The 26,753-nt window shown below is 42.2% G+C and overlaps 1 protein-coding gene across 2 annotated transcripts in view; it reads left to right on the top strand.

Moving 5' to 3' along the window:
• Positions 1 to 485: 485 nt before the first annotated feature.
• Positions 486 to 26,753, top strand: part of ARHGEF17 (Rho guanine nucleotide exchange factor 17) — a 394,561-nt gene continuing 368,293 nt past the window's right edge. For both annotated transcript variants that reach the window (XM_040340055.1, XM_040340054.1), the window contains exons 1-2: positions 486 to 731; positions 5,151 to 9,649. In XM_040340055.1, the coding sequence (XP_040195989.1) occupies positions 5,771 to 9,649 (3,879 nt within the window). In that variant the 5' untranslated portion in view covers positions 486 to 731; positions 5,151 to 5,770. The remainder of the gene's footprint in view (positions 732 to 5,150; positions 9,650 to 26,753) is intronic.

Below are 26,753 nucleotides of genomic sequence, written 5' to 3'. Positions count from 1 at the left end.
ATTATATCGAAAATAACAAAAATATGTTTTTTTACCTTAATATATACCTTAAATCACATTGCTATTTGCCCAGCGTACTTGTTTGTAGCCTAAATACTGAAATTTGCACCTAAAAATTTAATTTTGTAACTTTTGTGAAATGCCAGTAAAAACGTGGCTGCGCCAGTAAATTTCGGGTGTCGTGCCAGTACATTTTAATCTGGTAGGTTGGCAACACTGGTGGCAACCCCTATATAGAGTAGCTGTGCAGACGGCATTTGAGTATTATTAAAAACAATTGTAACCCAGAAACTTTGCTCGCTCAATATACACTCGGCTTTCCCTTTAAGTATTCTGCGCTCACTCTGCTTTGTGCAAACTGTGTGGAAGCTCCACCGGGGCAGGCAAAGGGTTAAACCTATTCAACTGTGCAATGTAGGAGCTGGGACTGGCGCATTCCATCCGAGTGCACAAATAGGGGAGGAGGTGGGGGGGGGGGCACTTCCTGTATCCCATCCAGGAGAGTAGACTTTACAGCATGCCCACATTGCAGCATTCAGGGGCTGCTTTGTGTGAACTGAACACCGGGGGGGACTGAGACTCCCATCGCCACCAACCTTTCTCCAGGGGAGCACATTATTTTTGGGAGATCCCCCCCCTCCCCCCCCCCCTCCTCTGCCATGACAATGGTGCGAACACATTCCTGGGCTCTATAGAGCTCTGAAACCCAGACTGCAGGAGAGATTTGAAGGGTAAGGAGTTGTGTTCACTGTCCTTTGTATTTGTTAATAGGAAACAATGCAAACTTTGTACCTGGGCTGTGGGACCTCTTCTCTCTTCTCCTCTCCGTTCTTCCAGGGCTCGCTTCTATCTCTCCGGCTTCTCCTACTTGGGAAAACTTGCAGGGAATTGAGCAACTTTTACATTTGGGAATGCTTTGATTTTTTATTTTTTTCCCCATTTTTTATTGTGTTATGCATTTGTTGTTTCTGGAGCTGTCGTGGGGTTTGTAGTCGTCTATCTAAAAAAAAAAATTGCCGTTTAATTTTAATGTTTTCCTTTTTATTTTTTCAGATTTTGTACGTATTTCTATGAATTCAACGGGGATAACGCAGAGCTTGTGTTTTTTTTTTTTTTAAAACGTTCAGCCTGGAAGTGATCAGATTTTAATTTTTCTAATGAGAAAAAGAATTGAACTCGCTGTTCTTGTACTTTTTATTTTTAATTGATCCGCTTTTCATGTGGGTACCGGGAATACGCTCATAAAGAACAATGTGGAAGTCCTTTTTAATTCATTCCTTTTTGACCCCCTCATGTCAGACATTGGGGGCTGCTTTGGGGGGGGTTGCAAAAATATTTTGCAATCTGCGGTTCACCCGCTGTGATACAGGTCCCCTTGTAAGGGGGAGGCATGACATCATAAATCTAAGGGAGGAAAAAAAAAAAAAAAGTTAGCATGAGAAAGTTTTTGAAAGTTTGGAAAGTTGACATCTGTTAAAATCTTTCCCGCAGTTAATGGATCACTGGATTGACAGTACTGCTGCGTAATGCTGTCTGTTTGTTTCTGGGCTGCAGTGTTTTCAATTTATTTTTTCTCTTGTTATATTTTTTTTTTTTTTTTTCATGTTTGTTCAGTGCAAACTAGAAGGCACTGATTGTGTCCTTCCCTTCCTGTATTTATTTTTCCTTGATAATCTTTGCATTGGATCTATGGGAAAATATAGGTGGATGGAATTTAGGAATGGGAGAGCTAGTTTGCTAAAGGTGAAGGTGATAAAATTCAATGATATGTCTGTTTTTGACAGCTTATGAGCCCAGCTGTCACTATCCATAGCATTGACATAGAGATGTGGGCAGAGCACCCAGTGCTTGGTTTAAGATATGGGAAGAGTATCCAATACTTCTTCTTTAGGTATGGTAGAATTTTCAATACTTGTTCTTTAGATATAGTCAGAGCATCCAACGCCTATTCTTTAGGAATGGGCAGAACATCCAATACTTGTTCTTTGGGTATAATAGAGTATCCAATGCTTGTTTTTTTAGGAATGGGTAGAACATCCAATTCTTGTTCTTTAGAGCCGGTTCACACTTAGGCGGCACGACTTCGGGGGCGACTCCGCAAGGCGTCCTGAAGACGACTTCAGAGGCGACCTGCAAAATAAGCTCTGTATAGAAGTCAATGCAGGTCGCCCCGAGCCGCCCCCGAAGTCGTACAAGAACCTTTTTCTAAGTCGGAGCGACTTGCGTTGCTCCTATTAGAACGGTTCTATTGCATAGGATGGGACGCGACTCGTCAAGCGGCTGAGCCGCCTGACAAGTTGCCCCAGTGTGAAACGGCTCTTAGGTATGGTAGAGTATCCAACATATGTTCTTTATGTATAGGCAGAGCATCCAATTCTTGTTCTTTAGGAATTAGCAGAACATCCAATGCTTGTTCTTTAGGTATGAGTAGAACATCCAATTCTTGCTCTTTAGGAATGAGTAGAACATCCAATGCTTGTTCTTTAGGTATGGTAGATTATCCAATACTTGTTCTTTAGGTATGGTAGATTATCAAATACTTGTTCTTTAGGTATGGTAGATTATCAAATACTTGTTCTTTAGGTATGAGTAGAACATCCAATTATTGCTCTTTAGGAATTGGCAGAACATCCAATGCTTGTTATCCAATGCTTGTTCTTTAGGAATGAGTATAACATCCAATGCTTGTTCTTTAGGGATTAGTATAACATCCAATGCTTGTTCTTTAGGAATGAGTAGAACATCCAATGCTTGTTCTTTAGGAATGAGTAGAACATCCAATGCTTGTTCTTTAGGAATGAGTATAACATCCAATGCTTGTTCTTTAGGAATGAGTATAACATCCAATGCTTGTTCTTTAGGAATGAGTAGAACATCCAATGCTTGTTCTTTAGGGATGAGTAGAACATCCGGTGCTTGTTCTTTAGGAATGAGTAGAACATCCAATGCTTGTTCTTTAGGGATGAGTAGAACATCCAATGCTTGTTCTTTAGGTATGAGTAGAACATCCAATGCTTGTTCTTTAGGTATAAGTAGAGTATCCAATACGTGTTCTTTAGGTATGAGTAGAACACCCAATGCTTGTTCTTTTGGGGTGGGCAGAGCTTTCATTGCTTGTTCTTTAGGTATAGGCAGAGCATCCATCTCTTCTTCTTTATTTATAGGCAGAGCATTCCGTACTTGTTCTTTATCTATGGGCAGAGCTTCCAGGATTTGTTCCTTAGATATGTGCAGAGCAATCAGTTTATGTTCTTTAGGAATGGGCAGAACAACCAATACTTGTTCTTTGAATATGGGCAGGGCATCCAAAATATGTTCTTTAGAAATGGGTAGAGCATCCAGTACTTGTTCTTTAGATATGGGCAGAGCATCTAATATTTTTTTTTTGTATGATCATAGCATTCAATACATTTTTTTTTTTTTTGGTAATTGCAGATCTAATACCTGTTCTCTAGAAATGGGCAAAGCAACCAGTGCTTGTTCTTTAGGTATAAGCAAAAGCATCTGATACATGTTCTTTAGGAATGGGCAGAGCAGTCGGTGCTTATTCTTTAGGTATGGGCAGAGCATCCTATGCTTGGTATTTAGGTATGCAGAGCATCCAATATTTTTCTATAGGTACTGTATGGGCAAAGTGTCCAGTACTTGTTATTTAAGTATGGACAGAGCATCCAATGCTTGCATTTTAGGTATGCAGAGAATCCAACCCTATATAGAACTGGGCTCAGATTAGTGGGCGAGTTTGCTTCTTTGTGCCACTTAAAGTTTTCTACAGGGATTTAACTGCAGTCTGCAAAGAAGTACTTGGAGATATAAACTGTTTGCATTGCAGACAATTCACAGTTTTTGTTTGCTACTAGATTTAAACACTTTTATTTTTGCTCCTGTGAGATGTTCCAACAGCTTCTGGATCCTATTCTTCTGGAACACCAGTTCCACCATTATGGTTTGTCCATACTCTCATGTCCTAACATTAACAAGTTCTTATTTTTGTCTGAAACTGCTACAGGTATCACCTACTATAGTTGGTAAAGTGACAAGATCTGGATGATCTTCGACATGCCGGCTACTGCTTCTTAAAGTAGGAACTATAGACAAACTTTTTTTTCATTTTGGATGGAGTAAGGCAGTGTTCTAACGGCTGTCAGATTTTTTTTTTCCTATTGCAGAGATTTCCTTTCACTTACTGTCCCATAGCCAAACAGGAATTAAGAGAAAATCCCTGCAAATTAAGGGAATTTCTTCGGGTCCCCCTGGTCACCAGAACTAGTGTCCCCATTGTAAGATGTCCCATCTATGACTTTTCTGGGAAGAAAACTAATTTTTTTTTTTTTTTTTTACTTTCACTTTTAATGATAATGATAAACAGTACAAATAGAGAGGGCGAATCTCCTTAACAGAGGCACAGACGGCAATAAAAACTGTCCGATTTTCTAATCCCTCTCCACTCCATCCAAAACTAAAAAATGTTTTGCCTTTAGTTATACTTTAACCATGCCCGCTAGAACAGGGGTTACAAACTGGCGGCCCTCCAGCTCTTGCATACCTCTGCCTTTTGGGAGTCATGCTTGTAACTGTCAGCCTTGCAATGCCTCATGGGACTTGTAGTTTCGCAAAAGCTGGAGGGCCACCAGTTTGAGACCGCTGCGCTAGAACTTCATGTCCAAGCATGGTGACATCCAGAAGTTTATAGTTCTTCCATGGCAGCCAAGTCGTTGATTTTTCATGTTGAGTTTGGACATGAAGTGAAATTGGAGTTTAACATAAAATAATGATCTTGCCACCAACTGACAACAGGGAATGTGCTTTAAACTTCTATATTATAGAATTATTTATGCCTGAACCACAGTGCTTTTCTTTATTATTGTAATATTAACTGACAAATGTTGAATTTTAGGAAACCAGTTAGTCTTCAACATCATCAGCAGGGGGAGACAAAGGGGAAGCTATTGTGGACAGACGAAAAAATATTGAAACTGTTTATGTGCCTTTTTGCCTTAAAGTTTTGCTTCTTATGTAGCGAGTAGATTAAATTTAACTCTTTATTGCTGGAAAAAAAGAGAAAATGTTAAGTTTAGTGTTAATAGTTAAGTCCCGTGATGTCTCAATAATTGCAATACCAGTAATTGTATTTTTCTGCTTTCTTTTAGGAATATACCACTAGCAAGAATGTTCTCATTCTCTCCTCCGAAACCTTGTCTCTTTTAAGTAAAGCTTGGCAATTTTCTCCCACGTGAAATCAACACTCAAGAGACTGTCGGGAAAAAAAAAAAAAACGCCAAAGGATTGATCTAAAAGCCTGTGTTTTAGAGATGTGCAGAATACAACAAGGGCATGTGACTGGAGGATATTGCAACAAGGAAATGTTTTTTGCTTGCTGATTGGTGGGGTATGGCTTCTTCTGAGCGTTGGGGCTGAGTTGGGTCTTCCCAGGGTTAAACTGTTGTCAAGGAAACTTTGCATAAACTTTTTTTTTTTACCCTCTTGCTTGTGATTTTTATCTCAACGATGGAAAACCTAACAGGAACTAAATAGGATTTAATTTCTCTGGTCGAGATGAAGATTGACTTGGGTTTTTATCTGTAGACCAAGTCTTCAAACTTTACGGAATAAAGGATGCTTGTGTGGATCCCTTTGCTTTGTTGCCTATGGATGGATTTAAACTTTGAATGCGTTTTAATTTATTCTTAGAAGACTCTCACGACGTATTTGAACGTCGTTTTTTGTGGATATCAAGCAGAAACAGGCCGGTGTGGGATTGTTTAGAACCATGGCTGAAAAGGATGCAGAGAGGAAAGTGCGGATTTACAGGAGTGTGTCCTTTAAAAAACTAGGGACCTGGAATGCAAAGGCTTTTAGTGAAGAGGGAGGCACGGATCTGCCCGGGAAAGGAGATGTCACCCAGCCCACATGTCAAAAAACACATCGTCCTCCTGCCAGATCGCTTAGCTTAACTAGGAAGGTGTCCAAAATCTCTGCAGCCAGTAAAGACCAGAATATCTCATCGGTCCGTCAGATTTCTCAGCGTTTCTCACCCCACATCAGGGACGATGGAGCTCAGAGTGACGACGAAAGCTTGAGGAGAACAGATCTTTTAAGAAAGGCTTGCCAACCTGGGTCTGGGGAGACTGACAAGCCTGTCGAGACTTCGCCGAGAGAACAGCTTAAACAAGGCACGGCTGGCTACGATGGCATTTCCCTGGCGCTGCCAGGTAAGTCCCATGATTTTCCTGACCCGAGGGAAAGTCAGAGCTCAGGGATCTCTGTAGATGAAGTAAACTCTTTCTGTAGTTTTCTACACCAGCCAGATAACAGAGAATTGCTAGTTGCGGAGGGATCAAACTGGCCAAGAGTTACTGAAATGAGAAAACTATTTGGGGAGGGTGGAAGAAAACTGCCATCTAGGGCTTCTTCCCTGCCAGAATCTGAGGAGCCCAGGCCCCCAGGCCAGTCAGGACCATTTATAAAAGAAACGGCAGAAGCAGAGCCCCAAAGACACTGTTCCTTGGAAGCTACAAGCAGCAAAAACAACTTTAATCACTATACCAAAGACAGTCCGTCCAGCACATTGCACTGGTCCACAAACCCGTCTGCAAGGACAGAAAGTACTTATTGTCAAGCACTAACGGAAAGAAGGACAGAACAACAAACTGTATGTATGGATAAAAAAGATCACCGGGTAATAAACACTGGTCCCAAACCCCAGCCTCCTCCCCCTCCTCCGAGAACTTGTATCCCGTTTGGTCTGAGAGTGAACACACTTTCATCTGGTCTACCTAAACAAGAGGCAAGACAGCAATCAGATAGTTTACATTCCTATCATAGTTTAGGAAAACCACAGTTGGCCCCCTCTAATGTCAGACTCAAAGACAGCTCCAGTGAAGATGAGCTGCACAAAAATACTTTGCCACAGCATATCCTAGGCAATAGTAGTGATGCTAGGGACAGGCCCCAGGAAGTGTCCTCGGGAAGTGAACAGGACAGTGACATAGACGTCCTCAGGGATAGTTTCAGGAAACGGTCTATAAGAAAGAAAAAGAGAGACATTGCAGCTTATGCTACACTTATTAAAGAATCTGAATATAACAGAGGTCACTTAGTGAATGATGCCAAATGTGACCTAGGCTATGATACTGGTTTGTTGGCCCTTTCACAACAGAGACATGATTCCCGGTCCATTATATCTAATAGTAGTTCTAATACTGTTGTCAAATCTGATATTTGTCCTACAGAACAAAATGTTTTGGGTGCCTCAAGCAGTGCTTCCCATGAAACTTCCACACAGCGCATAAGAAGTATATCTGAAAGCATATTGCCAGCAAATCCAAGTCAATTAACTACATCACCAATTCCCATTGTGTCTCGGGTTGCAAAAGTTAACATTCCACCCTTTTTGCCCAGCCCCTGTGGCTCCAGAAGCAGCAGTAGATATTCAAGCACTGAAACCCTCAGAGATGATGACCATTTTAGCTCTTTTTTCTCTGGTCAAGGACGTAGCTTCCAAGGAGGTTCTGGTATTTACCGATCCCCAAGTTATGGGCAACATGAAAGTATGTCAAGGCAGCTGGTGCGCCCAAGGTCAAAGGTGCCCTGTAGCATTTCAAAAATAAAAAATGAAAATGTTAGTGATAGTCAACATTACGACCCTGAGAACAGCTCCAATAAAAAGTCAATGTCCAACCCAGATATAGCATCAGATACTCTTTGCCTGCTAAACTTATTAAAATCTGATATTTCAGACTTGAAACTGAAAAATAGAGGGTGTGGGGCCAGTGACAAGGAGGGATTATATGCCAAGCATGAGAACTACCAGGGTACTGTTGGGTCTCAAAACACACTAGCCAGAGGTAGATCAGGACAGGAGAGGTTGCAACAAGGAAGTCGTCCAACGTTAAAAGACTTGACCGCTACTTTACGTCGCACTAAATCTTTTACGTATTCTGACAAGTTAGGGTCCAGAAGGCTTAATGCGCACAGTTCCATGAAGCAAAGTTCATCTGAACTTATGTTAGCTTGCCCATCCAATAATGATGCCATCCATTCACAGAGGGATGTTGAAAGTGATGTGGAAAGCAAGAATGGAGGTGAATCAGATGCAGCACATGACAAATACATTCAAGAAGCAAGGCAAGTATTTGAGAAAATAAAACAGATTGGTTCCCAGGATGACTATAGTTTTGATAAAGAAGTTGAAGAACATCTCAAAAGTGCTAAAAAAGAAGAGTTAGAGACAGTAGTTGGTGAAAACAGTGATAGACAATTTTTGAATAATTCTGCAGTTGAAGAAATTGCGTCATATGGGAAATCTTTAGACTTGGACTTATCTGGACACGAATCTAGCATGACCGATGAAGGAATTGTAACGGAAGTTGAACCTGCACCTTGTACTTCATATCGAGATATTGGTCAGACGCTCACTGTTTGGAAGTCAACAGGAAATTCTCAAGAACAAGGTGAATACTTGCAAAAACGAAATGGAGACTTCCAGGTACTGTCACCGAATGACAACTTAGAAAGTGATAAATGTTCTGAAGTTGCAGCCAACAAAGCATACACTCAAGGACCTCTAGATGCCCCACCAACACCTGGAACAATTAGACGAAGAAGGAAATTTCCTTCTCTTGGTAATGGTGGGACAGATTCTAGCAGTGGGAGCAATGGTGAGTCTGGAAGTGAATCTTACAGATCTCTGAGTGATCCAATGCCCCATCGAAGGTATTCCATCACTGAAGATCCAGCACAGTTCTCTATGGACAGTAACCTGCTTGGATCATTAAACGCAAAGTCAATGATTTCAGATTCCTCAGCCTCTGCTCTTTCTGAATGTACGGGTAGTGCTGCTAGTGTGCTGTCTTTCAGCAGTGATGGGATTAAAGATTACAACACGGTCATTCAAAATATTGTCAGTCAACCAGGAGCTCTTGATAAAGTCATTGATGAAAAGGGAAATGGCAAAACCATCAAGAAAAAGTCATTTAGTGACCCAAGTCGGCGAGGAGATTTGGCTACCCCTGGCCATGAAGACTGTAGTGAGCCTTCAAAAGAACTAGAGCAGTCCATCCTAGCATCCAGTAGCGAGCCAATATTATCTGAACAAAGAGATGAACTGGAAGAACTTGAAGAGGTCGAAGAGGAGACTGGAAAGTTGCCTATCGAAGCAGAAGAAAATGGGTTGGAGGGAAACCAAAACTTGAACTTCGACCCCAACCTTGTAAATGTTTTATCCCCAAGAATGGTTCGACGCAGTTTTAAAAAGCGCTCCAATAAAATTAGTAGTCAAGATGTTAACAAAGAAGGTGAGGAACCAACAGATGCTTCTGCTAAATCTAGACTACCCAGCAAACATGTTCGCCACACAAGCGAACCGGCTGCCTTTATACCAATCTCCCCTCCTGAATGTAAAGTGTTAAGTGGTCCCTTTTCAAATGCCAACTCTACAAAACACCCCATTAAACAATATCCAGTTTTGATAAGTCCCCTACTGGAGGATGCATCAAAATCAGGGCCAACTGGCACAGGTGACTTTAATAACTTTGGCACTTTGGATTTGCCTAGAACAGCACCAAGTACTCCAACTACTGTGGAACCAAAACTACTGAAGCTTCCCAGGCCACAAGAGGATACAACCAACAGAAGCAAACCCTTTGTGGTGAGTTCCATGTTTTCATTTTCTTTTTTTTAACTGTTACTCCAGTAATGTTGTCCTTCTTTGTGGCTGTTTATTGGCTGTTTTTTAAGGTGTGGTTCTGTTCTTTGAAAAATAGTTTTAATCATTTGTTACACTATGGTCCATAGCCCCATTTCTTCTTCTGAGATAAAGTTTACTTGTGGCTGTTACTGGAGTCATTGTGGTTATTAATGTTCATCATTTTCGTGTGAAGTTGTTTTGCATTTTTTTGTTGCTGTGAAGTACTACAGGAAGAAACTGATGTTCTTCGCCTGTTGGCTGTTATCCGTTTAGCTGTTGCCAACCACAGCTAATGCTGTGTGCACACAGGCTGAAAATGGCTGTTTCGGCAGTGACTGGCTGAATTTCGGCCCGTGTGTACAGCTTCCTGTCCAACCGTTTCTGGAGGCTACTACTTCCCGGGAGCAGTGTTGGAGGCTGCTTGGTACATTTGAACCTTGGGTGTAACAAATAACTGTCAATCTGACATTGTCCTTTTAATATCTGGATTAGTGTGCTTCCTAAAGCCACCTTAGTCACCAAAAAAGAAATACAAAATTACGGTAGAGGTATTATACTTTCCTTTCTGACAACTTGTGTCTCCTACCTTCCCTCAATTTCAGATCTGCAGCCTCAGTCAGATCTAGGACTGTCGGAAGCCAGTGTCTTCCGTTGCTACTGTGGTTCCTTTCTCCATCCCCTTTGTCACAACAGGAGGTAGAAGTGACATGGGGGGGCAGAGGATGGGGCCATAGTGTGAGGCAGAGGGTACAGGCATCTGACACTTCTAGATGTGTAAAATGCTGAAGAGTTTGGCAGAAGCTGCATTGCTTGAGGGAAGGTAGGATTTGGGCTACTGAAGAGTTGAGTAAAATAACAAATTTTTGAGTCTACACACTATTGTACAGGAGCCATGATACTACTTTTTAGAATGTAAATACTACTACCTGCCATTTAGCTATGGCATATAGGAAGTGCCAACATGGTTGAAAATTGGCAACTGCCATACGCTGTTGAGGCTGGTGCATGTGCATAAATGAGTTTCACTGTTTTTTTGCATTCATTTTTATCTGTCCGTGGTTGAGCAAATACGCCACCTCACACGTATCAGTACGCCAGTTCTTAAAGTAAATATTTCTGCTTAATATAATGTTTCTCTTTATACTTTGTATATAATTTTTGAATTGAAAATTTCCATTGCAAATTTCCAATTGACATTTTCCATGCAGAGGGATTAAGGGAAGATCTCCTTATTTCCTTCTCGGCTTCAGCCACATGACACAGCCAAGGGAGGGCTTCACCACGTTCTGAAATGTGTGGTTTGACTGGTGAATGTGTTTTTTTATGAAGGGGGGGGGGGGGGCTCTACTGGGATAAAAGATTTGTAATGGGGCATTGGAAATCTGCACTGGATGGGGATCTATATTAGTGTGGGGGTGCAGATCTCTACTGGGTATTTTGGTTTGGGGAGGGTAGATGTTGTTGTACTCTGACTACTCATCTGCGCGTTACACACTTCTGGTTTTCGATAGTCTATGGCAGTGTTTCTCAACTCCAGTCCTCAAGGCGCACCAACAGGTCATGTTTTCAGGATTTCCCTCAATTGAAACAGCTGTGGTAATTACTAAGGCAGTGAAACTGCTCAAATCACCTGTGCAAAATAATAGAAAGCCTGAAAACATGATCTGTTGGGGCACCTTGAGGACTGGAGTTGAGAAACACTGGTCTATGGTACTACAAAAAGTGCTAATAAAGATTCAATTAACAACAACTAATACTCAAATCCAATTACATCAAAATGCATTTGAGATAAAAATAATGAAAATGATATTAAATAAAAAGTGTCCATAAAAAAAAGTGTATCCGCATATTACAACAGAAGTTTCCTTTTTATAAGACTTTCCTTCAAGAAAAAATATTGTGCAATAAAATCCACAAGTAAAACAGGAGAATCCACCACCTTGTGATATGATTAGGGGCGCCTCTTACCAGATTTGATGGACCATCACATTATAAATGGTCATAATGCGCTTGTCAAGGTCAGAAGCGGCTCCACCGAGGCAGTCAAGCAACTCCAGCGCAGAGGTCACCATTGTATAAAAAAAATAAGAAAACTCCCACTGTGAAGTATATAAAAACGTGTCGCCTTTTATTAAATCCACATCACCATAAATCCAGTGTAAAAAAACAAAAGATAATTCCTTACATCAAAAATAGTCATGCAGCAGGCTGATAACTTGGGCTTGACAAGACACTAAAGCCCTGTACACACGATCGGTCCATCCGATGAAAACGGTCTGATGGACTGTTTTCATCGGTTAACCGATGAAGCTGACTGATGGTCAGTCGTGCCTACACACCATCGGTTAAAAAACCGATCATGTCAGAACGCGGTGACGTAAAACACAACGACGTGCTGAAAAAAACGAAGTTCAATGCTTCCAAGCATGTGTCGACTTGATTCTGAGCATGCATGGATTTTTAACCGATGGACGTGCCTACAAACGATTGTTTTTTTTCTATCCGTTAGGTATCCATCGGTTAAATTTAAAACAAAATTTTTTTTTTTTTTAACCTATGGATAAATAACCGATGGGGCCTACACACAATCGGTTTGGTCCGATGAAAACGGTCCATCAGACCGTTCTCATCGGTTTGACCAATCGTGTGTACGCGGCATAATTTGGACCGGCAAACACAGCCAGCACCAGTACTCCCAAACCCCTGTAGTTTGTGTGATGCGCCCCCTGATCCTTGGATTTTGTGCAGTACATACTCTTGACCCCAGCTTGCTGTGCATTATGCACTCCTGACCTCTGCACTCTGTGTAATACTCAGTTCTGACACTACATTCTGTGCATTACACACTTCTAACTACTGTGCTCAGTGTGTTATGCATTGCTCAGCCTTGCTCGATATGTGTATTTCATACTCCTGACCACTGCACTTATAATGCTGTATTGTAAAACTGTTGTTGCTCAGTAGTCAGCTATTATGTTAATGAATGGTGTACAGAAAAGCATATATGAAGGGTCACATTTTTTTAAATTTTTTTATAAATGATTGTGTTGAAGTTTTATATGTATCTCCTAGTCCCCGTTCACAGTGATGCAGTGCGAGAAACAGGGGATGTCAGCGCTGGTGTGCGCTGAGGCCGAGCTATGTGTGAGACAAGACATAGCTCAGCTCTGCAGCCATCTACCTTGGAGCTGAAGCAGGCACGGCTGCACAGTGGGAGGTGAGCAGCGGTCGTGACCTGTGTTAACAGAGCTCCAGCAGGCATATTCCTGCTCTCCAAAAACAGCATTTTGTAGTGGCGGCCGGTGGTTGTGCATAGTGTCACCAGCCCGGGGGGAAATTTACACCCTGCCCCCCCTGCCAGCCCTCCCCTTTTTTACATTTTAATACGTTGCATGGCATGTAGGTTGTGGTGCGCCAGTAGGAAGGGAACATTGCACCCTACTGTAGTTGTGCCTTGGGATGCCATTCTAAATGACTGCCACTGTAACCCATCATATACAGTAAAGTAGCACGTATAACAGTAACTCGCAGCTGCAAAACCAGCCTAACAGGTAGACTGCGGCCGTTATAATTGCTTTAAAAAATGATTTCTATTCAGCCAGAGTTGGGAGTAGTGTTGCTCACGAATATTCGCATTGCGAATATTCGACTCGAATATAGCATATTCGAGAAATCGCGCTATATTTCGAATTTCGCGGTGAATATTCGCAATTCCGAATATTCGCATTTTTTCAATTTGATTTTTAAAACAGATCACATCCTATCGACGTCTAAAAGCATTGCTGGTATGATTAGAGACCCTGGGCCGAGTAGCTAAGCTGAGGCGATCCTATTATGTTGCCAAATTGAAAAAAAAAAAATTGCGATTTTTCGCTATTGCGAATGCGAAAATGATTGCGAATTTTCGATAACTGTGGTAGGAGAACTCTGATTGTCTCTGATGCAAAAGGGGGGGGCTTTGTGTATGTGTATGTTATGAATATTTGTATGTTTGATATTATTATTTTTTGTAAGAAGGAAAAAATTGCGCATACCTTAAAAAAGGGGAGAATACAGCAGCAACTCAAAAATGTTATACAACATAAATTAATACAAGACAGAAAATGGAGTCGCTCTACAAGAATAAAAAATATGTCTAGTGACAAGACATGTGGGCAAATTATAAAATAAGCAAGCGCAAATAACTTGTGAAATACACAGTGAAACAAATATATAAAGAAATATAGTCCCAATAATAGAAAAATAATCTTTCATAAAAATGTCTTTGATATGTGAAGTGAAAAAAAGTCCAAAGCATGCAGCATGAACGTGTTCAATCTTTAAGGTGTTTGATTGACAAACGGCTGTGACAGATGGATAGAGTAAAGAATCACCACCAATGCAAAACACTTTTTATTTTCTATTGTAAAATATCAAGAATATTCTGAGCCAATCAGAGTGCTCCTTCCGCATTTGCCGAATATTCGCAATTATTTTGTATTGTAAAATATCAAGAATATTCTGAGCCAATCAGAGTGCTCCTTCTGCATTTGCCGAATATTCGCAATTATTTTGTATTGTAAAATATCAAGAATATTCTGAGCCAATCAGAGTGCTCCTTCCGCATTTGCCGAATATTCGCAATTATTTTGTATTGTAAAATATCACGAATATTCTGAGCCAATCAGAGTGCTCCTACAGCATTTCTCGAAATTGCGCAATAAATATCGCATTCGCATGTTGCGATATTTCGATAAAATATCACGAATATTCTGAGCCAATCAGAGCGCTCCTCCAGCATTTCTCGAAATTGCGCAATAAATATTGCATTCGCATGTTGCGATATTTCGATAAAATATCACGAATATTCTGAGCCAATCAGAGTGCTCCTACCGCAGTTATCAAAAAATCGCAATTATTTTCGCATTCGCAATAGCGAAAAATCGCAATCATTTACTTTCGATAAAATATCACGAATATTCGAATTTAGCGAATATATCTCGAATATTCGAATATATATTCGAGATATATCGCGAAATCGAATATGGCATATTCTGCTCAACACTAGTTGGGAGAGAATGGGATTTGAAATATTTGCCTACGTAACCTCCTTGTTTGGGGAAGGAAGTTTTTGACTGCTCTTGATAACAGCTTGTTTCCTGCTGTGAGGAGGTGACAGATTAATAAGTTTGCTCTTTGCGGGAGACGTTTCTGAGCGTGTTGTGAAACACAATTAGGTGTAATTTATTGACAGTTGTCTGAAATGTCAGTTGAAAGTGAAGCTTCATGTTTTCCCTCGAGAAAAAAAAAACTTGTCTGCAGCCATATTTTGTTGTCCAAACGTTATCTAGTTTCTACTTTGTGCTCTCAGTTCAATACAATTTTTTTATTAAAAATTATTTATACCGTCAAACATTCCTATTAGATGATCGTTCGGCTGCGTTTCATTGGAGTGAATGAAAGGAATGATATAAAACTATTTTGTGCTTCCACTGACCACTGATACTGGGGCATATTTTAACTCTTGGCATTTTTTTTATTTTTTACGTCCGCTCTCTTCTGACACCAGGGTATTTTTTATTCCAGCTGTCAATAGCAAAACATTTTGGGCCAGATCCACAAAGATCTGCCTATCTTTAGGCAGGCGTAGCGTATCTCAGATACACTACGCCGCCGTAACTTAGAGAGTAGTTTCCGTATCCAGAAAGCATTTGCGCCATAAGTTACGGCAGCGTAGTGTGTAAATGTGTCGGCGTAAGGGCGCGCAATTCAAATGACTAAGATGTGGGCGTGTTTTATGTTAATTCATCTTGACCCCATGTAAATGACGTTTTTTTTAACGGCGCATGCGCCGTCCGTGGGGGTATCCCAGTGCGCATGCTCGAAATCATGTCGCAAATAGACAATGCTTTAGACGTGAACGTAATTTACGCAAAGCCCTATTTGCTAACGTTTTACGCAAACGACGGAAAATTTGACGCTGTCCCGACGTCCATACTTAACATTGCGTACGCCTCATAGACCAGGGGTAACGTTACGCCGAAAAAAGCCTTACGTAAACGATGTAAAAAAAATGCGCCGGGCGGACGTACGTTTGAGGATCGGCGTATCTAGCTAATTTGCATACTCTACGCGGAAATCAACGGAAGCGCCACCTAGCGGCCAGCGTAAATATGCACCTAAGATCCGACGGCGTACTAAGACGTACGTCAGTCGGATCGAGCTCACATTCAGTCGTATCTTGTTTTGTGGATACAAAACAAAGATACGACGGGGGCATCTTAGAACTTACGATGCACCGTACGATGTATCAATAGATACGCCGGCGTAAGTTCTTTGTGGATCTGGCCCTTTTTATTTATTTTTTACTCCTATTGGCTAAAATCCTGCCCCCCCCCCCCCAAAAGTCTGATGGACAGTAAACTGGCTCTTTGTTTAACCACTTGCCACCCAGGCCAATTCTGACATTTCTCTCCTAAATGTACAAATCATCATTTATTTATTTTTGCTAGAAAATTACATAGAACCCCCAAACATTATATATGTTGTTTTTTTTAGCAAAGACCCTAGAGAATACAATGGCGGTCGTTAATTAATCAGTCATTTTTCGAACGTTTTGTGTTTAGCCACTTAAGGACCTCCTCCTGCAGATATACATCGGCAGAATGGCACGGCTGGGCACAAGCACGTACAGGTATGTCCTCTTTAAGTGCCCACGCCCGCGACCCGGTCCGAAGCTCCGTGGCCGCGGGACCCGATCGCCGCTGGAGTCCCGCAATCGGTCCCCGGAGCTGAAGAACGGGGAGAGCTGTGTGTAAACACAGCTTCCCCGTTCTTAACTGTGGCGCTGTCCTTGATCGTGTGTTCCCTGTTATAGGGAAACGCGATCAGTGACGTCACACGTCCAGCCCCGCCCCCCTACAGTTAGAAACACAGATGAGGTCACACTTAACCCCTTCAGCGCCCCCTAGTGGTTAACTCCCAAACTGCAATTGTAATTTTCACAGTAAACAATGCATTTTTAATGCATTTTTTGCTGTGATAAATGACAATGGTCCCAAAAATGTGTCAAAATTGTCCGAAGTGTCCGCCATATTGTCGCAGTCACGTAAAAAATCGCTGATCGCCGCCATTAGTAGTAAAAAAAAAAAAAAAAGAATAAAAATGCAATAAAACTATCCCCTATTTTGTAAACGCTATACATTTTTCACAAACCAATCGATAAACGCTTATTGCCATTTTTTTTTTTACCAAAAATAGGTAGAAGAATACGTATCGGCCTAAACTGAGGATTTTTTTTTTTTTTTTTATATCTTTTTGGGGGATATTTATTATAGCAAAAAGTAAAAAATATTGTATTTTTTTTCAAAATTGTTGCTCTATTTTTGTTTATAGTGCAAAAAATAAAAACCTGCAGAGGTGATATAATACCACCAAAAGAAAGCTCTATTTGTGGGGAAAAAAGGACGCCAATTTTGTTTGGGAGCCACTTTGCACGACCGCGCAATTGTCAGTTAATCGCAAAAACTGGCCGGGTCCTTTACCTGCCTAAAGGTCCGGGTCTTAAGTGGTTAAAAAAACAATAAACAGTAAAGTTAGCCCAATGTTTTTGCATAATGTGAAAGATGAAGTTGCGCCAAGTAAATAGATACCTAACATGTCACGCTTCAAAATTGCACACGCTTGTGGAATGGCGCCAAACTTCAACTTCGCTACTTAAAAATTCCAATTTTTTTTTTAAATCCCCATAAGTTTTTGTGACTGGTTACATGTTTTTAGTTAGAGGAGGTCTAGGGCTTGAATTATTGTTCTCTCTCTCTAACGTTCACGGCGATACCTCACATGTGTGGTTTGAATACCGTTTTCATATGTAGGCGGGACTTGCGTATGTGTTCACTTCTGCATACGATCACGCGGGCGCTTTAACATTTTTTTTATTAATTTTACTTTTTTTTTTTGTTTGACACAAGCCTATAGGTAAAAGTCATGCATGGGAGTTTACTTCCACTTTAATCACAGTTATTTCCAGTTGTGGGTAGGTGCAGTGTGGTGCGGTGTAAATAAACACTCAGGCCCGGATTCACAGAGAGCGGGCGCACATTACGCCGCCGTAGCGCAAATCATATACGCTACGCCGACACAGAAAGGCAAGCATGGAATTCACAAAGCCAATGCTGCCAAAACTGCGCTGGGTTTCGAAGGCGCAAGTCGGCGTAGGTGGAAGTGGACGTGAGCCATGCAAATGAGGCGTGACCCCATGCAAATGATGGTCCGAGCGCCAGACAAGTACGTTTAACAAACTGCGCATGCGTCGTTCCGTGGACGCATCCCCCTGAGCATGCTCACAACCACAGCGGAACAACTGCCTAAGATACGCCAGATCACTGCCTACGCCATGAACGTATCCTACGCCCAGCCAGACTCACGTCCAATGTAAACTACGTAAAATACGCCGGCATGTATTCCTTGGTGCAGACCTTTGCATGTCTGCTGCTGGGCTACACCTCCTTTATGAGGCTTAACTTTACGCCGGACGTACAACTTACACGCACATCGCGTAGCCTGCGTCTGGCGCACTTACGTTCGTGAATCGCCGTATTTCCCTCATTTGCATATTTAATTGGAAAATCAATAGGAGCGCCACATGCGTCCAGCCTAAATATGCGCCCACGCTACGCCGGCGTAGGCAAGTTACGTCGGAGGGATGAAGCCTATTTTTAGGCGTATCTTAGTTTGTGGGTCCGGCGCACAGATACGACGGCGCATATTTGCACTTACGCGGCGTATCTTGAGATACGTCGGCGCAAGTGCTTTGTGAATCCGGGCCACAGAGTTTGGTTGCAGAAAACAGAACTGTAATGAAATAGAAGTTTGGTAATGCACAGCAAGCCTGGCAGGAAGACGACCTGATCAGGCACACTCACAGAATATACAGCGATGAGTAGTAGCAGTGTCTTGTCTCAAGGGGTTGAATGTGGCCTGGCGGGATTGTACCCAAGTGGGGAGGCTTCTAGGAAGGATGGCATGTCTCCCTGAACTTTCCCTACTCGTCTGGAACCTCCCCCTGACGCTAAGCACTATTGCTGACGAATGGGTGACCTCTCCCTACTCTGTCCACATACGAAAATGCATGCCTAACGCAGGAGCCATGGTAAATAGACCCTGCCTGACCCAAGATGGCCATTAAAGTCACATGGGACACAAGCATCCAGTCAAATGCTGCCTCTCTGTGACTGAGAAGAGCCTTCAGGAGTTGAGTTGAGACTTCCTCTTCCACCTGCATTGCCACTAGGGATGAGCGCCACCTGCAGTGGAGAAAATGGACTACACCTGCCTACATAGTTATTTTCCTTTTCTACTCTGACACACCCCTTCAATGTCGATCTAAAAAAGTAACAGGAATTTTTGCAGTTGAATTATTATTATTTTTATTTATTTTTTTGCTTAAAGCGGATTTCCGGCCACAATTTCACTTTTTAAATATAACTACCCCTGTAATACACAAGCTTAATGTATTCTAGTAAAGTTAGTCTGTAAACTAAGGTCCGTTTTGTTAGGTTGTTACAGCATTTAGACACTTTATAAAATAGAAATTGACTGGGGCCATCTTAAGTGTGGGCATCATGAAGCCAGACTGTATGACTTCCTGGATTTCAGCCTTGCAAATCTCGCACATGCTCAGTGCTGCACAAGCAGTGTCAGATCAGGTTTCAGCACCTGTGCTGTCCAAGTCACATGATTATTTGAGACTGGGGAATGCACAGACTCCTGGAAAGTTACACCCACTACATTCCCAGGAGTCTGTGCGGTGTAGGTTAGGAAGCATTAAGCACCTAGGTGCAGGAAGTGGGAAGATTAACTATTCTGCCTAGCAACAACACTTTGAAGGCATCTAAAAAAAAATTGTTTTTGTAAAGGACTAATGACATTTTTTTAAAACTACTGATGTAATGTTATATTTATGGGTGGAACTCCACTTTAAATTACATCTAAAGCCCATGTTTTTAAAGCAGACCTTCCATGACTAATAATCTGCTTGCCAGCCCCCAACCCCCCAGACACATGCATACACCATTGGCACTGGCTTTTTTTTATGGAAAACCGTGGCTTTGGCAACAAGTTTTCTAACTTACCCTTTCGTTGTTTATCCTGGGAACTCCTGACTTGTTGTGGGTGCAATCATAGGTGTCTGCAGATCAATCTGCCTAATCGGACTGTGGTTATCTTGTGTCGGTAATCCTCTCAATCACGATCGCTATAAACTTCTTTTCACACCGATAAAACTAGACCTCGTCTGCTTAGATTTCTATTTTTATTTTTTTAATTTCCTCACTAAATGAGCACAAAAAAATGCTTCTTCTGCCAACTTTTCATACTGTTTTTCCCTAAAATTTCCACTCTGGTTCTCCTCAGTTTTAGGGAAGAATCCAGCTGGCAGCCATAACAGACCTGCCAAGAGTCTCCAATTATTACAAAGTGCAGGTTTCTAATGGGGTGTAATCAGGCTCAAGGAAATCGCAGTGAACGCCACACAGTGGCACCTCCTGCTCATGTTCTTCCAATCCATAGTACTCATATAAGATGGCTTCTCTGAAGGGACGTTTTTAAAAGTGCTCCTGAACGATTTAACTTGACAGATAGTAACCCACGTTTGAAACGGCCGTTTAGCCGTGCTTAAATGCCACGTTTAGCTGCGTTTGCGTCTAGAAGCATTTAAAAATCCCGGTATGATCCCAATCATCATGCCGGGACGCTCAGTGCGCCTGCGCCGCTGTCTATGGCACGCATGCGCCATAGACATCAGTGCAGTGTTTTCTGCAAATATCTCCTTAAGCGTGTAGCTTAACCACTTGCTTACTGGGCACATATAGCCCCTTCCTGCCCAAGTGAAATCTCAGCTTTTGGCACTGCGTTGCTTTAACTGACAATTGCGCAGTCGTGCGACGTGGCTCCCAAATAAAATTGACGTCCTTTTTTTTCACAGAAATAGAGCTTTCCTTTGGTGGTATCTGATCTAGGGCTGCAACTAACGATTATTTTCATAATCGATTAGTTGGCCGGTTATTGTTTCGATTAATCGAATAATAGCCTTAAAAAAAAAATGTTTTAATTTTTACATTTTTTGGGCCAATTTGTTGTTGGGCAGATTACAAAACACAAATTGCCGCAAAAACACATTCCATGCTTTTCTGCAGCTTCTCCATTGAAGTATATTGAACAGAAAAAAACAAAATGGCACCGTTTTGCGTTAAAAAGTCTTTGCCCTTTCCAAATACACAGCAGCTGGAAAAAAAAATCATGGATGTGAACGTGTCCCATAGGAAAACATGTAAATGAACTGTAGTGCGTTTCTGCAAAAAGCACCAAAAAACAGAGGTGTGACCCCGGCCTGAGATGTTTAGTAACATAATGGGGTTAAAAAAAACAAAAATAAGCATAAATAATCGCTACTGTAAGGGGTTAATTTTTTTACTGTGGGACAGTAAAAGAAAAATTTAACAGTAGCGATTTTCTTTTTTGTACTATAAAGGGCTCATTTTAGTTGTTTTAACCCCATTATGTTACTGGCCGATTTAATCGATTACGAAAATCGTAATCGATTAATTTCATAATCGATTAATCGATTCGTTGTTTCGGCCCTAATCTGATCACCTCTGCGTTTTTTTTTTTTTGAGCTATAAACAAAAAAAGAGCGACAATTTTGAAAAAAAACACAATATTTTTTTATTTTTGCTATAATAAATATCCCAATTTAAAAAAAAAAAAAAAAAGTTTTTTCCTTAGTTTAGGCCGATATGTATTATTCTACATATTGTGGTTAAAAAAAAAAAAAAAATCACAATAAGCGTATAGTGATTTTTTTTTTTCACAAAAGTTATAGCGTCTACAAAATAGGGGACAGAATTATGACATTTTTTTGTTTTACTAGTAATGGCGGCGATCTGCGATTTTTTTTATTTTATTTTTTTATTTTATTATTATTATTAGGACTGCAACATTATGGCGGACACATCGGACACTTTTGACACATTTTTGGGACCATCCAGATTTATACAGCGATCAGTGCTATAAATATTCACTGATTACTGTATAAATGTGACTGTCAGGGAAGGGGTTAAAGCGGGAGTTCACCCTAAAAAAAAAATGTTAACCTTAGATTGATGATCATTTTGTCTAGGGGAATCGGCTAGTTTTTTTAAAATCAAAGCTGTACTCACCGTTTTAGAGAGCGATCTTCTCCGCCGCTTCCGGGTATGGTCTTCGGGACTGGGCATTCCTATTTTGATTGACAGGCTTCCGACGGTCGCATCCATCGCGTCACCAGTAGCCGAAAGAAGCCGAACGTCGGTGCGGCTCTATACGGCGTTCGGCTACTTTCGGAAAATCGTGACGCGATGGATGCGACCGTCGGAAGCCTGTCGGAAGACTGTCAATCAAAATAAGAACGCCTAGCCCCGCAGCCCATACCCGGAAGCGGCGGAGAAGATCGCTCTCTACAACGGTAAGTACTGCTTCGATTTTAAAAAAACTAGCCGATTCCCCTAGACAAAATGAGCATGAATCTAAGGTTAAAAATTAACATTTGTGGGTGAACCTCCACTTTAAGACTAGGGGCAAGGAAGGGGTTAAATGTGTTCCCTTGGAGTGCTTCTAACTGTGGGGGGAGGGGACTGACTGGGGGAGGTGATCGATCTGTGTCCCTATGTACAGGGGACACAGCATCGGTCTCCTCTCCCTGACGTGGATCTGTGTGTTTACACACACAGATCCACGTCCTTGTTTGTGTAACGGCTGATCGCGGGTACCTGGCGGACATCGCAGCCGCCAGGCACGCCCATCGGCACCTCAGTGACGCTGCGGGCACGCGCCGGCGCACGCGAGCCCCCCAGTGGCCGGAGGAGCCGAGGATATCAATAGACGGCCTCCCGGCTTTTTAGAGCACCTTGTGGCCGTCTTTTATCTATGGCCGGGGCTCCAAGTGGTTAAGGAGATATTTCTTGCACCTACAGGTAAGCCTTAATCTAGGCTTACCTGTAGGTGCAAGTTGTCAGAGGTGTGTTTACAACCACTTTAACCTTTTTTGGGGGGGGTTAATTCTCCTTTAAGGGGGTGTGGCAGGGGGCGTGTCCTATGCCTGCATACGTTTGCTAGTAGATGTTCCTCATTTCCATCTCAAAATGTTGGGAGGTATGCTTACACTCTAGGGAAAGCCTAAGCAACGTCACTCGACAACTAATTTATAATGATAAATGGAAAATAATACTATTGCTGGATATTGTGACTTGCCAGGACCTTTTTGACTTTTGAAGTTACTGGAAGGTCCACTTTAATGTTCAGCCGCCATCTATTTATGGGAACTGATGGAACTTGTGTCCCCTCCAGCTAAAGTGACTCCACCATTGGCGTTTGCTCTCCTTCAAGGCTGTAAGCTCACTGAATTTCGGGTTTGTAAACTGCGGTTTATGTTGTTGCGTGTTCCTTTTTTTTTTTGCTGCTGTTCCTATGGAAACCACTTCCAAGGCTACATCACAGCATTAATTCATCCAGCTGCCATGGGAAATCTATAATTAAATGCTGCGTGTGTAAACAGGAAGGCGATGAGGAGATCAGTGCTTATTACAGGCCCACTGGGGCACCGTCTGTGAGAATCGCCCGCAAGGCTGTCCGCTTCAGCTTCAAAATGAGGGACCATTAAAGGGTCAGTCTATCCAAAACTGAGATTTAAGATTTCAACAGATTGCAGCTATACCGGCCACCTGATGGTTTCTAATGTCTCTCTGGGACCTTTCTTGGTGAGGTCTTTGTGCCGGAGTCGCTGGATCTTATCCCTCTTTGCAGCTGTTATGAGGAGATCCCAGTCTTCCTATTGACTCTTTTTTTTTTAATACTTAAAGAGGAGGTCCGGGAAAAAAAATTAAAAGCCAGCAGCTACACATACTGCAGCTGCTGGCTTTTAACCACTTCCATACAGGGCATTTTCACCCCCTTCCTGCCCAGACCAATTTTTAGTTTTCAGCACTGTCGCACTTTGAATGACAATTGCGTGGTCGTGCGACATGGCTCCCAAACAAAATTGACGTAATTTTTTTTCCCACAAATAGAGTTTTCTTTTGGTTGTATTTGATCGCCTGTGCGGTTTTTATTTTTTAGGCTATAAACAAAAAAAGAGCGTACGTTTTGAAAAAAAACCCACAGTGGGCCAGATTCAGATAGGAGATACGACGGCGTATCTCGAGATACACCGTTGTATCTCTGAGTCCGGGCCGTCGTATCTATGCATAGATTTCCCTAAGATCCGACTGGTGTAAGTGTCTTACACCGTCGTATCTTAGGCTGCATATTTACTTTGGCCGCTTCCGTATAGTTACGCGAGGAATATGCTAATGAGGTATTTACGCCGATTCAGAAACGTACGTCCCGCCGGCGCATTTTTTTACATCGTTTACGTTAGGCTTTTTCCGGCGTATAGTTACCCCTGCTATATGAGGCGTAGCTAATGTTAAGTATGGACGTCGTTCCCACGCCGAGTTTGTGTAAGTCGTTCGCGAATAGGGCTGGACGTCATTTACTCTCACGTCGAATCCAATGCGTCCTTGCGGCGTACTTTGGAGCAATGCACACTGGGATATTTCACGGACGGCGCATGCGCCGTTCACAAAAAACGTCAAATACGCGGAGTCATCTCAAATTTAAATAAAACACGCTCACAACATCCCCATTTGAATTAGGCGGGCTTACGCTGGACCACATACGTTACGCCGTCGTAACTAAGGGCGCAAGTTCTTTCTGCATACGGAACTTGCGCTCAAAGTTACGGCGGCGTAACGTATCTAAGATACGTTACGCCTGCAGATAGAGTATTCTATGTGAATCCGGGCCATATTTTTTACTTTTTGCTATAATAAATATCCCATTTAAAAAAATAATTTTTTTATGTCAGTTTAGGCCGATGCGTATTCTACATATTTTTGGTAAAAAAAATAAAATTAAAATAAAATCGCAATAACCGTATAGTGACTGGTTTGCGCAAAAGTTATATTGCCTACAAAATAGGGGACATAATTATGATTTATGTTTTTTATTTATTTTTTACTAGGAATGGCGGCGATCTGCAAATTTTTTTTTTTTCGGGACTGCGACATTATAGCGGACACATCGGACACTTTTGACACATTTTTGGGACCATTCACATTTATACAGTGAACAGTGCTATAAATATGCATTGATTATTGTATAAATGTGACTGGCAGGGAAGGGGTTAACCACTCGGGGGCGGGGAAGGGGTTAAATGTGTAGCCTAGTGAGTGTTCTAACTGTAGGGGGAGGGGGGTGACTGGGGGAGGTGACCGATCTGTGTCCCTATGTACAAGGGACACAGCATCGGTCTCCTCTCCCTGACAGGACGTGGATCTCTGCGTTTACACACACAGATCCACGGTCCTGCTCAGTTACTGGACAATCGCGGGTGCCCAGCGGCCATCGCGGCTGCCGGGCACGCGCATTGTGTTCCAAGCAACGCGACGGGTGCGCGCGCGCGCCCCCTAGCGGCTTTAAATGACAGGACGTCATATGACGTCCTGTCAGAACAATAGGGTATTCCGCCTGCCGTCATTTGACGCTGTGCAGTTGCCAAATGGTTAAAGAGGAGGTCCGGAAAAAAAAATTAAAAGCCAGCAGCTACACATACTGCAGCTGCTGGCTTTTAACCACTTGCATACAGGGCATTTTCACCCCCTTCCTGCCCAGACCAATTTTTAGTTTTCCGCGCTGTCGCACTTTGAATGACAATTGCGCGGTCGTGCGACGTGGCTCCCAAAACAAAATTGACGCCTTTTTTCCCCACAAATAGAACTTTATTTTGGTGGTATTTGAACACCTCTGCGTTTTTTTATTTTTTGCGCTATAAACAAAAGAAGAGCGACAATTTTGAAAAAAACACTACCTTTTACTTTTTGATTTAATAAATATCATAATTAAAAAAAAAAATGTTTTCCTCAGTTTAGGAAAGTTCCGCTCTAATTTACCCACCCATTTTGCAATCCAATCCCATCTTTTTTTTTTTTTTTTTTTTTTTTTATACCAGTCAGTTTTTCTGTGTGTTGCAAGGAATGAATAAGAAAAATCTTAATAATGAGTCTAAATGAATAACAACATTTCCAATGTGTCTGCCCGGCGTTCATATGACCTTCTGTCCAGGTAGCACACATCCCAAGGCATCTGTTTGTAGCTTTGCACCTGGCTAGTTGTGCACATTCCTGGGAGTCAGTGCATAGTTTTCCAGAAAGAGGTTTTGTGACTCCTGAAAGGGATGTTTTCCTGGGCACGCACGTGCAGGTTCCCCCGACAGCTCAGCGGGCAAAGAATCTGCATTACTTGGCATTGTGCCACGGGCCCTGGAGCCCGGAGTTCTGAAGTGCAGGAAATAAGAAGCAAAAGTGTGCGTTGCGGCAAGTAGAGCTGTAGCGGGTTCCTTTAAAGCTCACTCTGCACAGGGTTACATCTAAAACTTTTTTTAATGTTTTAGATAGAGTAGGGTAAGGTTAAAGAGGAACTATAGCTAAAACTTTTTTGTAGGCTGGGTTCACACTAGTGCCAATTGAATGCGAGCTGCAGCTCGGCTAGGGGCCCCCATAGCAAGCTGCTTGCTGTGGGGGCACTCACCATAAGGAAGGGGCCAGGCGCTTGAGTCAGGGACCAGAGAAGAGGAGTATCTGGGTTGCTCTGTGCAAAACTAACTGCACAGAGCAGGTAAGTATAACATGTTTGTGTATCGGTCACCCCAGCATTTAAGGGCTTAAAGGTGACCCCCCAGAGCCAGGGAGAACTGACCTTCCTCCTCAAGGTGCAGGGCATTGAGCATGGTGGGTGTAATGCAAATTAGAAACTTTGCTCAGCGGGGATCGCTCCGCTTATTCCTTTGCTGAGCAGGCAGATGACAGGTCTGTCTCTGCACACTGTGCAGGGACCGACCTGTCAGAGCGCCACTCTCCCCTATGGGGGGATCGGATGAAGTCGGGCCGTAAAGTCTGCCTTCATCCGATCCGATCGACAGATGAAAAATAGGGGTTTCCATCCATCACACTTT

The sequence above is a fragment of the Rana temporaria genome, chromosome 2, assembly GCF_905171775.1.
Source record: "Rana temporaria chromosome 2, aRanTem1.1, whole genome shotgun sequence".
Taxonomy (NCBI): domain Eukaryota; kingdom Metazoa; phylum Chordata; class Amphibia; order Anura; family Ranidae; genus Rana; species Rana temporaria.
The sequence above is the reverse complement of the archived record's forward strand: the minus strand, read 5'-3'. Positions and strand labels throughout refer to the sequence as shown.